The sequence below is a fragment of the Lactuca virosa genome, chromosome 1 (genome assembly GCF_052849685.1).
Source record: "Lactuca virosa cultivar CGN04683 chromosome 1, Lactuca_virosa_CGN04683_v6, whole genome shotgun sequence".
In the NCBI taxonomy this organism is placed as follows: Eukaryota; Viridiplantae; Streptophyta; class Magnoliopsida; order Asterales; family Asteraceae; genus Lactuca; species Lactuca virosa.
In genome coordinates, this window is record NC_136426.1 from 135,925,105 (window position 1) to 135,941,677 (window position 16,573).

Sequence of the window (16,573 nt, forward strand, 5' to 3'; positions counted from 1 at the left end):
CTAGGAAATATGTAATAACATAGTTTTCATTTGTAATTGCATTGTAAGAAAAAAGTATTTTCCGCATTGTATAAATAAATATAATTTTGTTTTTATTTTATTATATCTCCTTGCAATGGCATTTGTGAAAATTGATGTTTCTATGTTTCTATGTTCGCAATATGAATTTGATTCTTTCGTTTGTGGTAGTGTCGAGTATTTGCCAAATAAGGAAAGATTCTCATCACCCAAGTTTCAATTGGACATAAACTTGGAGTCATGCAAGTTGTATTATATGATGAATGAGAATTTTCATATTTGGTAAATTAAGACTAATTCCTTGTTCACATGTATATGTGAGTCAAGTGAAGGACTAGGGGTCGGGTACACTGGGTGTGCGTTGGTCAAGATCCACCATAAAGATCAATAAGACTATTCATCATGATTTACTAAAGTTTAGTAAACATGGTTATGCCTACAAGTTTTAAGTATAATTCTGAAACATTGGAAAAAGTTCAATGTATGGCAGAACGAATGAAAAGAATCAAATTAGGCAGAAAGATAAAAGTTTCTCCAATCTGAAAAGATGGGAGAGTACTTTAGTATCATGTTTTATGATCATCTTACTGGTTATGGAAAACCATATCACAATTGATCCTCTAAGGATATCTTAGTGCATTCGTATGGCTAAGAAGAAGGATCGTGAATTGTTGAAATGGTTAAATCAAGAAGATGAGTCATACTTCGTTCCCAAAACAAGTCTTAGAGTCATATTCCAAGATTGTAACCTTGAGTGACATAATATTAAGAAAGGTTTAAAACACTGATCAAATGTAGAGTAAAAGTTTTTCTACTCTTGTACATTTGAAATTGGTAAGTTGTGATGTTTTGGATAAAACAAAGACCAACTAAGGTCAATTGTGTGAAGTGTTTGTCTTGATAAGAATCCGCACTAACTCTTGAATATTTGTTTTGTCAAGGAATGATTCATGAAATGAGAATCTTATATGTCAAGAGGGCAGTGGGAGTCTTAAAGATCTTAACAAGTTTCAAGAACTAATCAAGAAAAAACCTATTGTTTATCACTAGCACACGACTTGAGGTTTATAACCTATCTTGTTGACATATTCTTATTTCTGTGCCCATTCCAGTTAAAGTTGACTATGCATGTGGGTTCTATGAGTTCTCAGTTGTTTTCATAACTACTTGGAAGCAATGGTAGGCCCTTGTCCTGCCAGGTGGCAAGAAATTAAGATTGAACAAGTTCAGTCCATATAAGTTTGGATTTGTCACTAACCTTGTCTTGTGATTATGTTTATGACAAATTCACATGGATAGGAACACATACACCATAAAATCGAAGTGTCATAAGGTTTCTCTCCGATTCATGAAAACGATGGTGAGGAAACGCTTTCACTTAGTATATTTTAAGGAGATAGCAGTTGTGATATTTGCATTCTCAAATTTGATTATGATTACGATATCCCTTTTCATAATTCGAATTGTGAGGAATAGAAAAAGTCTAAACATTTGAGACTTATTGCTGTAAGTTCTTAAAACTGTTTAGACACACATGTCAGCTGTCTAAGGAAAGGTGTATGAGTTTGAGAAGTCTAGATAAAGTCTTATCGAAGCATCTCATATCAGAAATCTAAACTTTGGTAATGATATTCAATAAGTATTGATCTCTAGAAATCCAGCTGATTTATGAGTACATGTCAAAGCTAGTGAGAGCATAAGTGTTATGCTAATAAAGATAATAATTATTATGCTAGTGGGAGCATAATTATTATGGAAAGTGTTGCAAGTTGGCAATGTTAATTATAGAAAAAAAAAGTTTCAAGTCGCAAAGTCGTAGGGTTTGAAAAGTTGTTTTGCTATAACTAAGGGAGAGGAATTTATACTTCATTTCAAATCTAAAAGCTTAGATTGTGAGATTTTAATCAAATTTAGTCCTATATATATATATATATATATATATGAATGTTATCTTGGAATGGTTCAACATAAGGAAATTGAATATTTGGAAATGTTAATTGCATTCTCAAATTTGATTATGATTATTCCCTCTTCATAATCAAAATTATGAGAACATGGCAAATAGAAATATTATAGCAAAAGACTGATTAAGTATCATGTCTTTATGTTAGACATTATGAATCGTAGCCAATATGCTTCGGGTATAGGATCGATTGCATATGTTATAATATTCTCGTGTTCTAATTTTCCAAATGCCTAGGGCATTAAGAGGGAAAAAGGAATAGAACCGGATATGACTAAAGTGGTTAAACAACTGTTAAGGATAATCTAAGGTTCGCTAAAGATTGGTCACTTAAGGACAGTTGGAAGTATAGTAATGGATGAACCATATTGACATTATTATGAATAGACAGGAGTCTATTAATAATGAGTTGTCGTATGGCAAATATGGAATGTTCCCATATTGGGAGTTGAAGAATAGATGTAAAAGTTAGAAACTTTTATGCAAGAAGTATGTTCAAAGGAATATACTTTGAATTTGAGACTTCATTTCCATGGAATTGTCTTGTAACAATCTCCAAAGGAAAATTTTGTAATATAATTGGTCAAGTCTCTGTGACTTTTGGCACCTAGACATTACAAAAGAATATTTGCATGATAGTTAGAATCTAACACTTTCTAGCAGTGACAAGAATTTGGAATTCTTACACTTGCAATAAGGATTTGGAATTTTGAAATGAGCATCATTGAAATGTTATTTCAATTGATATATTTCACAAAGTAAGGACCATAGACAAAGATGGTGTGCATGCTTGGTGCATGGCATAACTATTGTTTGGATAAACATAGTGTGCATGCTTGGAGCATGGCATAACTATTGTTTTAATTCAAGTATTAAGTTGATTATTCGAAACATTATACAATGAATAATGAGTAATCAATATGGCTCAAACGTTTTGGGGCCATATAGGATTAGTACTATTCTTGCGTTTCACTTTTCATGTTTTGACTTCCCGAATAACTAGGTTATTCAAACCATACACAGTCGATTATACTTTGGAAGTAGGTATTGAGGCAAGATTGTAATGAATAGGTCTGTAGTTTGTCTAGGACAAGGTGGCTACAGTGTTTTTGAGTGCTCCTAGAATAAGATTCGAGTATTAGATTCAACCTACGCTTATTTGAATCACTTCATGGATTTTATCACGGGTGATCATGAGACGATAATATCTTATATTCTTGAAACGGAGATATGTGAGTTGTAGTTGCGAGCCGGTTGCACATTGACATATGTAAACGCACCAGTAACTTGGATGTTATAAAAGATATATGTGGGCCCCTCGATGATTTAGTGATGACACCAGGCCTGGACTGATTAGATTTGTTCAATTAGTCGGTCGTCATAAATCAGAAATCGGGAAACAACAGATAGACAGAGAGAATGATTATAATCCATGTCTCAGTCCATATGATATCTAGAATGGAGGAATATGTGATCCCTTATCTATTGGACAGTCATTGAGCAGGTCAGAATTCGACAGCGGCGTTTAAGAGCTACGATTGCTAGTCGGGTTGGAGTCATGCTTGCAATGATAGTTATTAGACTTATCCAAGTGGGAGACTGTTGGATTAGGTGTCTAAGCCCATAACTATTATTGGTATGTACTTGACCCGAGAGTAGCATGGTCCATTTGGGTTGCATGGCACCGGAACAATCTGAAGGATGGATAATTGAGAAGAGGTTAATTATGGTTTATTAATATATTATAAGTTCTAATATATTAATACGAAATCATATTATTTAATTAGTATTGATCAAGAATTAATTTGGAATTAATTTTGTGATCAAAAGAGACTAATTAAATATATATGGATTGATTATGTAAATCATTCATTCTGATAATGTGGGCTTATGATCCATAGTTCCTTATGTTGGGCTAAACCTATGTGGTGACCCATGGATGATCCATGGAGGTTTAAACCCATGGAGCATGAGGAATATGGAAGGTCATGCACATTAGGGTTTGCATGGTGTAACCCTAATTAAGCCACACTATATAAGAACCCCTCTAGCTCATGAAATCGGCACTTAAGTGCTTACACAAGAGGGCAAGCCGATTTTAACAGTGCAAGTAACCTCCTCTCAAGTTCCTCCATTGTTGGTGGTGTTGTGTGATTCCATTTGAGGTGCAACACTTGGGGCACTAAGTTCTTAAAGGCTTAAGGAATCAAGCTACAAGAAAAGGTATGCCATTCTACTAGATTTTTGTATTACATATACTTCATGGTATGCTAGTTAGGATGAAAACTTAGAAAAATGAAAGTTTGCATGTATAATAGAGAAAACATAGATCCAAGGTTTCAAGGGTTGCATGCACACCTTAGGAGTGTTAGAATGCTCAAAACCCTTCAGTCACAACACCTAGGGTGTCGTTGGGAGTTGGTTCCCCGTTATGATATGCATATTATCTAATATCTTCCTGGTTATGTTCAGTATGGTGATGTCGAGACGATTGGAGGCAGGATCCAGATCAGGATCAGGAGCTAGTGGCCAGGAAAGGCCAATGTTGTATGTTGATCAGATGCGGGAGGTGATTGTCATGGAGGTTTTTTTAGATCTTACATTAAGAATTGCCCAGTGTCATAGATCGGATCACAGGCAGGGTTATTTCGAGGCTTGAGGAGTAGATCGCAACTTTACAGTCTGTAGGCGGTGCTGCTAATGGGATGGCTGCTGGGGGAGATCTGGTTGTGGGGGCACAACTAGGGAAGAGGAAAAGGACTCTCCCAATAAAAATCGAGGAGGCTGAGATTGCTGACCTGGGTACTGTGAGACAGGAGAATCATGATGTGTTTGGGAGGTGTGGGGGAACTTAAAGATTTGCTTGTCACAAGTTCAAGTGTTTCAAGTGTGGGGAAAAGGACATATGCATCAGGAGTGTAAGAAGGATCAAATATGATTTCATTGTCACCAGCCAGGTTATTTCCGGTCCTGCTGCCTACTTTGGGGACGGAGGGATTCCAGGTTCCGACATTCATCGTTCCTCAGGAGGTTAAAGTCGAGTCGCAAGAAATTTATGGTATGTAATTTGAACTCCAAATCGCTAATTATTTTATGGTTAAATTGTTCTCGATCAGTTTTTTATATGCCTTAGAATCTTATGGGTATGGGTACGTGGTATCTTCAGGTTAGTCCTCTGTTTTTCCTGATTTTTGTATTGTGAACCATCGTATGCCATTTCGCATGCCATGAGTCGTCGGCGGGTCGTATCTTGCTGGGCGGAATTCAGTTGCTCAGTGGATCATTTCGGTTCTCATGGTGAATCCAGTTCTGGAGATGGGTTAAAGGATCTATAGTCAGAGTAGCGGGAATAGCTCATCAACAAGTCGGAGTTCTGACGTGGTAGCATTCGTTCAGGTAGGACCAACAGTTATACAAGAGAACCTTTGGGGTCCTTTGCTATCACTGCTAGAGAAGAAGCGGTAGCAAGGGTTATGGATGTAGTCGCCAGCTAATAGAACTTAAGGATTTGTTGCGGTATCATGAGAAGCGATTGAGATTATCGGACCTGCTAAGATTTACGAGGTATTCTTCGGGAATTCAGGTTTTTGACAATCGTTGAGATAAGCTAATATCGAAATGCTATTATTGGTAAGCGTGGGTGATAGTTGGTTCATAAGGGTAAGATAGATTGGGAATCCAACCAAATTCGTGGGATGGGAGAGCATCGACGAATTCAAGTGGGGGAGAATTGATCAAAGTCCTTGAGAGCTGAATCAGGTATGGAGCTAGGGTAAGTTTCACGTCCCAGTAAAGAGGGAAGTGACACCAATGGCCATTGGGACTAAAGTTGTGCATTTTGGGAGTTCAGGAAATTTCCAACAGCCAGTCAGCGTTTCCATTATGATTACTAGCAGGCTTGTGAATGGATCCAAGATGGGGGTTACGTTTACACATCGCTATCTATTGTGGTTCAACGAAGGTTTTAGGAGATTCGAAGCATGATTCGACATGTTTGGTAATCCAACCTGATAGTTGATTGGACCAAACGTGCTTATGATATGAAGGCGTTCCATCCAAAGGATGATTGCGCCCATTATAGACATGCCTGGTATTCCAGCCCGAGGCTGATTGGGCCAGGCATGAGTATTTATGCATGTGGTTTGTTTGTTATGGTATATGGTGAGACTAGACTACTTTGTGTATCAGTCGGCAAACCATAGGAGGATGAAGTGTTGTAAGACTGCGGTGGGATCATAGCATTCACCAATTGAGGTAAAGAAGTAACGATGGGTATCAACTCGTGTCTTGGGCACGTCGGATAGGATGGTTGGAGATCATTTCTCTGTTTCAGATGAAGAACCATTCGGATCTGAGGCGGGATCGGGCTTGTGTAGCTCTAGTGCGGTCAGGTGCCGCGGGCAAGGCCTGTGTGCATACAACAATACAGGTGGGGCCTGGTAGAGGATGTTAGGGTGAAGTAATGGAACTTAGTTAGTAGGAATGACCTTGTGGGCAGTAAGTTGTTCAGGGGGATGCTTAGGCTTTGGTAGCCTTGTCTTTTAACCTGGTTGCTGGCCCAGGTGTGAGACTGGTGGTACCAACGGTGGCTGAGAATTTTTATGTCTCGGTTTAGTGAAGGGTTGTCGTGAACAAGAAGATTTCAAGAGATGCAAGTGTAGATCCTTGGATCTCCGGTTGTGAGTTAAGTTCTGAGCTGGCTCTTAAGGGAAACTCGCGTTGGGAATCGCGAGTTTGGTGTTCAAGGTCTTTGTTTTCGTAAGAATTGAATTAAAGAATATGAATGCCAAAGTATCGATGGAAAGGTTCAGGGTTAAGGATGGTTTCAGTTTTGAGGACAGATCAGCTTCATGTGATTGCATTTTATTGGTTCTATCTATGTGGAGCTCGGAATTTTCAAAAGTGGTAGCTGGTTCAACAGATAAAGGAAGCAGTGTCTTGTTCAACACTAGAAGGTTTATCTCCCAGTTTGTCTCGCATTGTTCATTATATCTGTATGATTCGTTATCATCAGGATGAGTCTTTTCTCGAGGGAATATCTGCTTTGTTCGGTCAAGTGCAGAGTTTCGGACATCAGCATGTGAGTTGCAATTTTGTTTTCTAGTAGAAACCTCAGGTAATTAGAAGTGGAATAGTAAATTTGGAAGATCAATGGAATGGAATTAAAAATGGTCTAGTATGGGCGGTCTACCAGGAAATCAGGCTGATTTGAGACCTTAGATTTAGGGCTATGTCGTCCGGCGCCGATCCGAGTTGGAGTTCCAGGTCGGCGGCATGTGTTACTAAAGGTCTCACCTTGGAAATGTATGATTTACTTCAGGAAGAGGCAAAGTTGGGTCCCCAGAATTTTTGGCCATTTCGAGTGATCGCCAGGATTGGCAAAGTTGCCTATATATTGGATCTTCCTGAGGGGATCAGTCAGATTAATAGCACTTTCCTTGTTTCGCAGCTGCGAAAGTGCGTATTGGATGAGGATGTTGTGGTTTCCTTGGATGATATTCAGGTCGATGAGCGCCTGAATTATGTTGAAAGGCTTGTAGCTATTCTGGAGAGGAAGGTGAATTTTTGCGTAGCAAGGAAATTCCTCTGGCAAAGGTAAGTGGCATCATTGGAAGGGCTCCTAGTGGACCTAAGATCCAGAGGCGGAAGTACGGGAACATTACCCATATTAGTCCTCTACAGCAAACTTCGAGGACGAAGTCTAGTTCAAGTGGGAGAGAGTTGTAACATCCTGGGTTTTTGGTATTTTCAAATCGCTCCTTTGGTTTTAAGCTATGTCAATTTGGTCCTTGGGAATAGAAGGTTGCAGCCATGGGATGCCTTATTGACAATTTTGTAATTTTGGTCAGGAGGAGTACGCTAAGCGTATACAAGGGTTTGTTGAGCGTACTAGGGCGCGCCTTAGTACGCTGGGCGTACGCTTGTGTATGTTGGGCGTACTCATGTATGGATGAAAACCCTAATATTTAGTGTTTAGGTGGTATATAAGTGTCTTTATAGCTCATTTCTCCCAACATTTTCAGCCTCCATATCCTTAGGACGTTGTGCAAGACCCTAGCCTTTATATGTGTGAGTTTGAGTGTGTGTGTGAGGGTTCTTTGTGTTGAGAAGAAGAAGAAGAAGACATTCCTTGAAGAACTTTGGTGTGGGATTCAAGTTATGGATCTGAGATCTTCATCTCCTTGGGAAGCTCTAGAAGGTAAAAAGCTCTAACCTTTACTTGTATTTCCCTAAGATCTTGCATGGAAAGTTTTATGTGTGCTTAAGTCCTTTTTGTTGGTCTTGATGAGTTGAGCTACTCTAAGACCAAAGGATCTGTCCTTTTAGAAGATTTAGAGTGTTTTAGGTCATAAAAATGCTATCTTGGCCCATTTAGTGGTTGCATGCATGTTATAAAAGGTCTTAAGTGGTTAAGACAAGCAAGGGTTTTGAGTCTAAAGATTTATTGGCCATGCATAACCACAAAGTTGGAAACTTTATGGTTTGGGACACCTTTTTATCTGTAGAACTGATTTGGGACGTTTGGACGTGATGCATTAAGAGTTTAATGAAGACTTTCATGGCCACATCGCACACTAGGCATACCAAGGAGTACTTCGGGCGTAGGTGGTCAGCGGTGCGCTTTCTGGTCAAGGCGGGTATGTTGAGCGTGCAGCTGGGTCCGTCCTGCGTACTCAGCCTATTGGGTTTAGCTAGTTTAGGCTTCAAGTTGGGCCACCTTTTGGGCCTAGATGCTTAGGCTCTTATTGGACCATCTGAGTACTGAGTATTTTGGTCTAAGTAAAGTATTGAACCTTGGAGTAAGGCCCTAATGGGAGTTGGGCCCTATTTGGAAAATTTGGCCAAGTTTGGTCTTTGTGCGATTATTTATTGTTGGGCCTTCTTGGACAAAGAATTGGGCATGGGTCGTTGCCCAAGTAGGGAAAGGGTAAAGTGGTCATTTACCCTAAGTATGAATCCTTAGTCAATGATGGTAATCCAATTGTTAATTGTATGTTTGTTTGATGTGACAGTTCGGGATTTTTCGTGAGCCAGCAGTTAAAGGTTTTAGTGTGGTTTGACTTTGTGAGGTAAGTTTTTTTCACTATACTTTCGGGCCGAAGGCACCAAGAGAGGCCCATTGGTTTGACAACTTGATATTGTTGATATGCTGAGTATGATATAGATATACATGCTAGTCTTGATATGCTAGTCTGATATATCTGTAGGACTACCTGTGATATTGCATGTTTATCTGTATATGATATTATTTGTTATATGTCGACATATTGTGTGGGTTGGGTTGAGGTAGTACTGCATTGTGTTGTAGCCAACAAACCGTGGAGTATGCCAGATATGAGCTGGGCCAGGGAGGGCATGTCATACTAATATGGAGGACTCATGAGCATTCCAGATACGAGCTGAGAGCCGGGAAGGGCATGCCAGACTCGTACTGAGCGCTTGGTGGTATTCAGTCTAATGACTGATCAGGTCGGGGAGCAAGCCAGACATAAGCTGTGGGCCAAGGGCAAGCCAGAATTGTGATGTGGGCTCAGGGGTAATCCAGTCTATTAAGTCGTGGACACATTACATGTTGTTATTATAATTGTGTTATTTGTTATGTATCGGTATTTTGGGGGAACTCACTAAGCTTTGGGCTTACAGTTTTGGATTATGTTTCAGGTACCTTAGAGAATCACGAGAAGGTGAAGGCGTGATCGTGCATATCCACATGTTTTTGTCTTATGATCTTGGGATTTATCTGATGTTGAAACATATTTTGAAAACAATTAGTAAACAATGATGGTTTTGGGTTTAATTAAAAAGTTAAAATTTTCAAGAATTTTATGAACGTTACACTTGTAGCCGATAGATGGGGGGATTCGACCTGGGTGTGAGATTGGCGATCCTTTGTGTGTGAAGGTGTTGTGGCTGACCAATACGATGGATTGTTGTCCATGCTTCAAGGTGTGTTGTTGTAATAGGAGCGTAATAGATAGGAATGGGAATTGGCGGTGGATAGTAAGTTCTCGGTGGGAGATACTAGGAAACATATTGATTCGCTTAGACTTCATCAGGTACATCATCGTACTAGTATGTGTCTGTGTGTATGTGGTGGGGGGGGGGGGCAATTTCTAAGTGGGTTGATCTTTCTTTCCCATCTCCGATTAATGTTGCAGAGCTTCTGTCATGAGTTGACATGATGATTATATTAAAGCCGAAAAAGAAAGTTGTGGATCTGATTATAGTGACGGAAATTTGGATGATTTGGCGATTTCGAAATGATTAGGTATTCCAATCGATGAACTTCTCAAATTGTTTGATTGAGGAGAAAGCTATTGTTACTACTTATCGGTAATATAACAGTAGGAATAAGAAAATTTTAATTACTTGGAATGTTTGGCTTCAAAATCCCCTTTTTGATCCCTAATTTTTTTTCTAGCTCCTTGCTAGTCATTGGAATGAAATCTTTATTTGTTACAAAAAAAAAACATTCTTTGATATAAATAAACTTTAAATTGTATTTATATCAAAGATCACTTATAAATAAAATTGAATTTATATGAATAATTATCTGTAAATTTAAGGATAGTTCTTTTTATTATGGGTTACGTTCATAGTATTTATAAATACTAGGTATTTTGTGTTTTGTGCTCATAATATTTGTAAATTCTATGTATTTTATTTTCAATTATATCTCAAAATTTATTTAAGCGGTATTGTTAAATAAAATAATTAAATTTATTTTTCTATTGGGAAGACATTTGTAAAATAAATGTGGATCCAAAAACAACCAATTAGAATAAAAGACATGTATAGTCTCAATGAATGTTCAAAATCAAGAGTGTGACCGGACCACTGAAAATGTTGCAAATAATTGTATTTGTTGTGTTTATATCTCTTTTATTCACTTTAAATTTCGTATGAACAATCTATCATGCACTAGTGATTTTTAGACCAATGTGTATGTTATCATATTTTACTCTATTTTTGGTCACTCATGTCAGCTTTATATTATTTTCACCTGAACCCCCCCCCCCCCCCCACCCCCAGCTTTAATTCTAAAGGTCCCCAATTTTAAAGTTGATTTTATTAACTATATATGTATATATACATATTTCTTTGGATATAAAGACATGTTGGAGCTTCGCCCAGTGGTAAAAGCATTGTTTTATCAAACTAAGTGTCTCATGTTCCCATCTATTCGCTTACCTTTCATTCATTTTATCTTGAAAGCTACTTAAACATATACCACATCGTTCATAGATGAAACTCAGCCAACTCTCCTCTTTTATATAAATTCGATAATCCTCGTGCTTCATATTAACTCTACCTTTGAGTCCCACATAAGTTGGGAGATCAAAACCTCAGCAAACTTAATATTTATATAAGTGATTAGTTGAGACGCATTAAGAAATAGATTGAGATTTGGTTTAAGTTATAAGAATGAAGAGCTATAATCTTTTTGTTTGCTTAGAGCCCCAAATAAGTTGAGCCGTGAGTGCCTGACCACACAAAATTGATATGAAACAGCCACCTAAACACATTTCACCCTTATTTTTTTTAGTATTATATATGTACAAATAATATATCAATGTTATACTTTATTTTGTAGGAATTAAAAACAATGAATTTGATTTATTATATATATATATATATATATATATATATATATATATATATATATATATATATATATATATATATATATATATATATATATATATATTCCCATGTGACTTTCACATGGTTATTGATTATAAAGAAATATCACTTGTATTACAAGAACCTCTCCCTCCTTCATGTGTGTATATGCAGCGATATTTTTTGCCATTTCTAATAATGTTCTTTAGTTTGATCCAACAGAAGACAGATAATGCACCTGTACGCTCTGAATCTACATGCCTTTAATTGGCAGGTGCTGTGAAAATGACAGGAAATAAAAGGAGAGAGCCAGGGAAGTATATAAAAAAGTTGATGACATTACAAAGATAACAGGAACACTATTTTACTTGAAAATGCACTACAAATCATAGAGACTTATACAGTCATACATGTCTTTCTCAAACACAATTAATAGTGTTCTCCATAATTATTGTAATTTAGATATATATGCTTCTAATCTTCCAAACATCCATAAACATCACGGACTCACTGCACCCTGCGAAAACCACATCAACACAATTAAAGTTTGTTCATGAAAGATTTAATCGAGTAGATGAGTCTATCAACTTGAAATTGAAGAAAATAAACAGATATTTTAACATACTTGGAACAATCAGTGCTAGGACTGATCTTGTAAGGGATGCTGACACCACACTTGCCGGGGAGGCTAGCAGCGTTGCCTGGATTGACGCCACCAGAAGCACTCTTTAAACAGCCACAAGCAGTCTGACGATCAGGAGTTGTTTTTGCAGCGCTATTGAGTGATTTAACCCCACTGCAACATTCCGGTGGCACAGCACCACCATTTTTTAGGTAGGGAACGCATGGAGATAAGCTACTTACCACCTGACCACAGGTAATAGCAGCCTCTGCATAGGGTGCAGCCACCACCATGCAAGTTACCACTACACATAAGACCATCATTGCCATCCTTGCCATTTTTCAAGTATACGAGCACTAAAGCTGTAGGAAACTTATATGTTTGCTAGTTATGTTATTGAAAATGTGTTTGGTGCAACAAACGTTGTCAATGGTTAGGGTATTTATAATTAAAGATTCTTGTTCTGTCTATGCATATGTGTGTGAATGGATAGGTTAGTTGGAAGTTGGATTTGATATTAATGGAACCTTAATGTACACCTTTGATGTATAATCTTCACCAATTAACTGTAAACGTTTCATTTAACTTCATAAAAACGACGGAATTCGGTTTTAAATATATGGCGAACAATGTATCACCGTGAATGCCGACCATATATATGCTGCCGTGTGGACTTTATGATCGTCAATTATCAATAAATGCATTTGTTTTTTCTCGAGACAAAATTGTACACCAACATTACTCACTTGCATATCTGGCACTCGTTAGGCATAATTGAAAGAGTAAATAAATGAAAATAATAAAATATATTAGTAAAAGAACATGACTAAAAAGTTTACTCAAAATGATTTTGTTTTTCTATAGCAAAATATATTGTTTTTATATCTTGATATTTAGTATAATTTATGCATTTAAGTTTTAAATATGTTTTACAAGTTTTTAGTAGATACATAAGGTTTAAAACAGCATTGCGTTTGTGGTTTGGCCGATTTTATGAGATAATTTTGTAATGCTCCCCTCAATTTTTTACACTGCATTTGTGTCGGAAATGCTTTTGAAAATTAGAGAAATGTTTCGAAAATGTTGTCACCAATTAGTGTCACGCTCAATTTTAGTCAGAAATGCCTGATAATTCTATGAAAATGAGTTGTGTGTGAAGTCTATTGGTACTTCCAACAACATATATTTGTTGGAAAATTGTCCTTAGGAAAATGGTCGCTAAAAGTTCCCTATGGCATGTTTTCCGAAGAAATTGTTTTTGTCGGCAAACTGTTGCGTAAAGTTGTTAACTACACTTTTTTTTGGAACCGGCGATAATTTATAAAAAGCAACAGCCATCAAGAAACAGGCTGGGCAAAAAAAACAATTACTTAGTGAGTAAAAGATATAATTTTCTTTATCATGATACACTGTATAATAAATCACATGAAAAACTTATATAATTTCTTTTCTTAGTACAAACAAAACAAAATGCTTTTTTATTAGTAGAAACATTTTTAAGTGATGGAGTTTTAGAAATATAAAGCAAAAAAAATAGATCAAAAAATGTTTTTCAATAGGTAGAAACAGGATGAACAATTTTTGAACTTATAAAAAATTTATTGTGAAATAATAAAACTGCATGAGGAACTAAGTATTAAAAGTAACTATAAGGTCTAACTATTGACAAGGGATGGACTCAATATTTTTTATTTTTATTTTATTATGTTTATTAGGTAAGTGTTATCATGCTTTTTGGAACGGAAAAGAATTTTATAGAGTAAAAGCCAATGAAATAAAGATCAAATACAATTTTTCTAAATTTTTATTTATTTTTTTTAGTTTTATTTTTATTTTTTCGGAAACGGCTAACGATTTTATAAATGAGTCACACCTATCAAGAATCTAGATGAGCCCAGCAAGAAAAGTACAAAAAAAAGGTTACAGGGAAAGAAAAAGGAACAAGAAGCAAAGAAATACACCACATTATAAAAGAGAAAAAGGAGACACGATCCAATCACACCACCGAATACTTCCCATTGATCCCCTGTGTTTTAACCAATAGAAGACCAATGTTTGAATGTCATCAATAACCTGGGTTGGACTCCTTTTCTCCTGATTGAAGATCCTAGCATTTCGGGCTTTCCAAAGACTCCAGATCATCCCGTAACATATCATCGTAAGTATTCTCCTTTTCGTCGAACACTGACTCCAGTTGGCTGCAAAATGTAAGCGTTTCTCCGTGCTATCAATACATCCCGGATTAGTACCACACCAATTCATGATCCAGTTGCGCTCTATAACTGCTAACTCACACTGAGTGAAAATATGGTCTGCTGTTTCGACACAATTCAGACAATATCCATAATTTGGTGATGATGTTTGAACCCCTCTAACTTCCAAAGCCTGCGCTGATGGGATTCTACCCCATTTGGGCCTCCAGACAAAACACCGTACTTTGAGTGGGACTTCTTTCAGCCATTCAACTTTAGGACCGGGTAAGATAGGGGTAGATTCGTCCAGTTTATTCTGGAACGCCTCCACCATACACATCCCATTCACTCCAATTGTGCAACTCCAAGTATCCGATCTGTTTGATATACGAGCCTACCCCAACGACGCTTCGAGATGACTCAGGTTTCGGTTCAGATGTGGTGCCATGGGATCCGAGTTCCAGTCCCATGTGAATCCATCGTTTGATATACGTTCACTAACTAGACATCTTTTCCTGCAATCAATGTTAAATAATTCCGGGAACCTCGATTTTAAAGTTTCATTTCCCCACCAAACATCAACCCAAAACAATGTGTCCCGTCCATTCCCAATCGCCTTTTTGAAAATATTGTTGTGTTCCAATCCAGCTTTCTGAACTTCATTCGAGGCCCATGCTATGTTATTCCACACTCCACTTATAGTCTTTCTTGAAAGTTGGTCGGCTGTCCGCTTCTTAAGATTGTGTATCCCATTGATGACGTGACACCACAAGGCAGATTGGTCCACCCTTAGTCTCCACCACCACTTGACCATAAGTGCAATATTTAGATTGCGAAGCGATCCCACCCCAAATCCACCTTTCTCAAGTGAAGTAGTGACTCTATCCCACGATACCCAATGCATTTTGGATCTATTCTCACACCCACCCCACAAGAAACGCCTTCTGATCTTTTCTATCAATTCTTGAAGTCCAAAGATAGATGCTCCAACTAATGTCTCAACAACGAGCTGCTTCCCTTGGCGCCTTCCTCCGCCAATCAATAACGGTTACTAAAACCACTAAATCCTGACAATACTGAATAACCATCCTGTGGGACCCGGTCCGCAGACCTCCCATATAATACCCTTCTTCCCAAAGTGCTCCAACAAATCCCCCGCTATCGGCTCTAGAAATCATATCATTCAGGGTCTCGCACTTGACTCACTCACCAGCTCGATTATCCACAGCTGAACTGCAGTAGCTGAAACAACCTCTGCAATAGCTGAAATAACCCATATAAGGACAGGGAACCAACTCCCAACCCAACCCTAGGGGTTGTGACTTCCTTGCTACGCGTATGGGTCCTGTGCTTTCAGTAGTACGGGCCCATACTACCTTCCACACCTACCCATATTTGTCTCAAGTATCACCACAACACCCTAACAATATACATACACATGGTGGTCACCCAACCTCACTTCTAGAGGAATGCTAACTGTCTCACAACTGACCTACCGATCTCACACAAGCCACCCACCTATGAAACTTCCACCAACCCTGCAGCACCAGTGTATGCTAGTCATACATAACGTTGGACCCTATAGACTTTCGAATACTTGATCCTACCCTAAGCCCTTCATCAAACAAGAACAGGAAATAAGGCGAAACCAAACATTCTCAGTCTATAAGATCTTAGTTATGTACGACCGTGATGCATACACTAAGCCACTACAGTAATTATGTCAATCTCATATAAGGAAAACCCTAGGCTACCAGGCATAATGTAATAAGGCAATTCTATCATTCAATTCTTGAAGATCCCTAGCCTAGCACTAGCGTGCTGTTCTAAAATATCACATAATCAAATAACTGTATGGTATTTTGGGGTCAACTTACTAGCTTCGGCTGATCGTACACCCTGCATCCTCCTTTACTTATTTTGAAAACCATTTGAAAATCATTTTGAAAATCTTTTCCTTTATTTGAGACTGGAGTCACACGAGTGTTCCTCCAATTCACTCAAACCAAGGCTCTGATACCAACTTGTAACACCCATAAAAATCATGCCAAATTTAAACTTTTAAAAACATTTCAAATCTATTAACCATTACAAAACTTGTTTTCAAAATGTATAATATCAGAGTATCACAGAAACAAGGTCATAAAAAGTGAG

The 16,573-nt window shown here is 37.7% G+C and overlaps 1 protein-coding gene across 1 annotated transcript; it reads right to left on the minus strand.

Moving 5' to 3' along the window:
• Positions 1 to 11,923: 11,923 nt before the first annotated feature.
• Positions 11,924 to 12,654, minus strand: LOC145158533 (non-specific lipid-transfer protein-like). Its single transcript, XM_079077421.1, has 2 exons — positions 12,231 to 12,654; positions 11,924 to 12,122 (listed from the first exon to the last, which is right to left on the minus strand). The coding sequence occupies exons 1-2, from the start codon at positions 12,563 to 12,565 to the stop codon at positions 12,113 to 12,115; spliced, it is 345 nt and encodes a 114-aa protein (XP_078933547.1). The 5' UTR covers positions 12,566 to 12,654; the 3' UTR covers positions 11,924 to 12,112.
• Between the last annotated feature and the right edge of the window lie 3,919 nt (positions 12,655 to 16,573).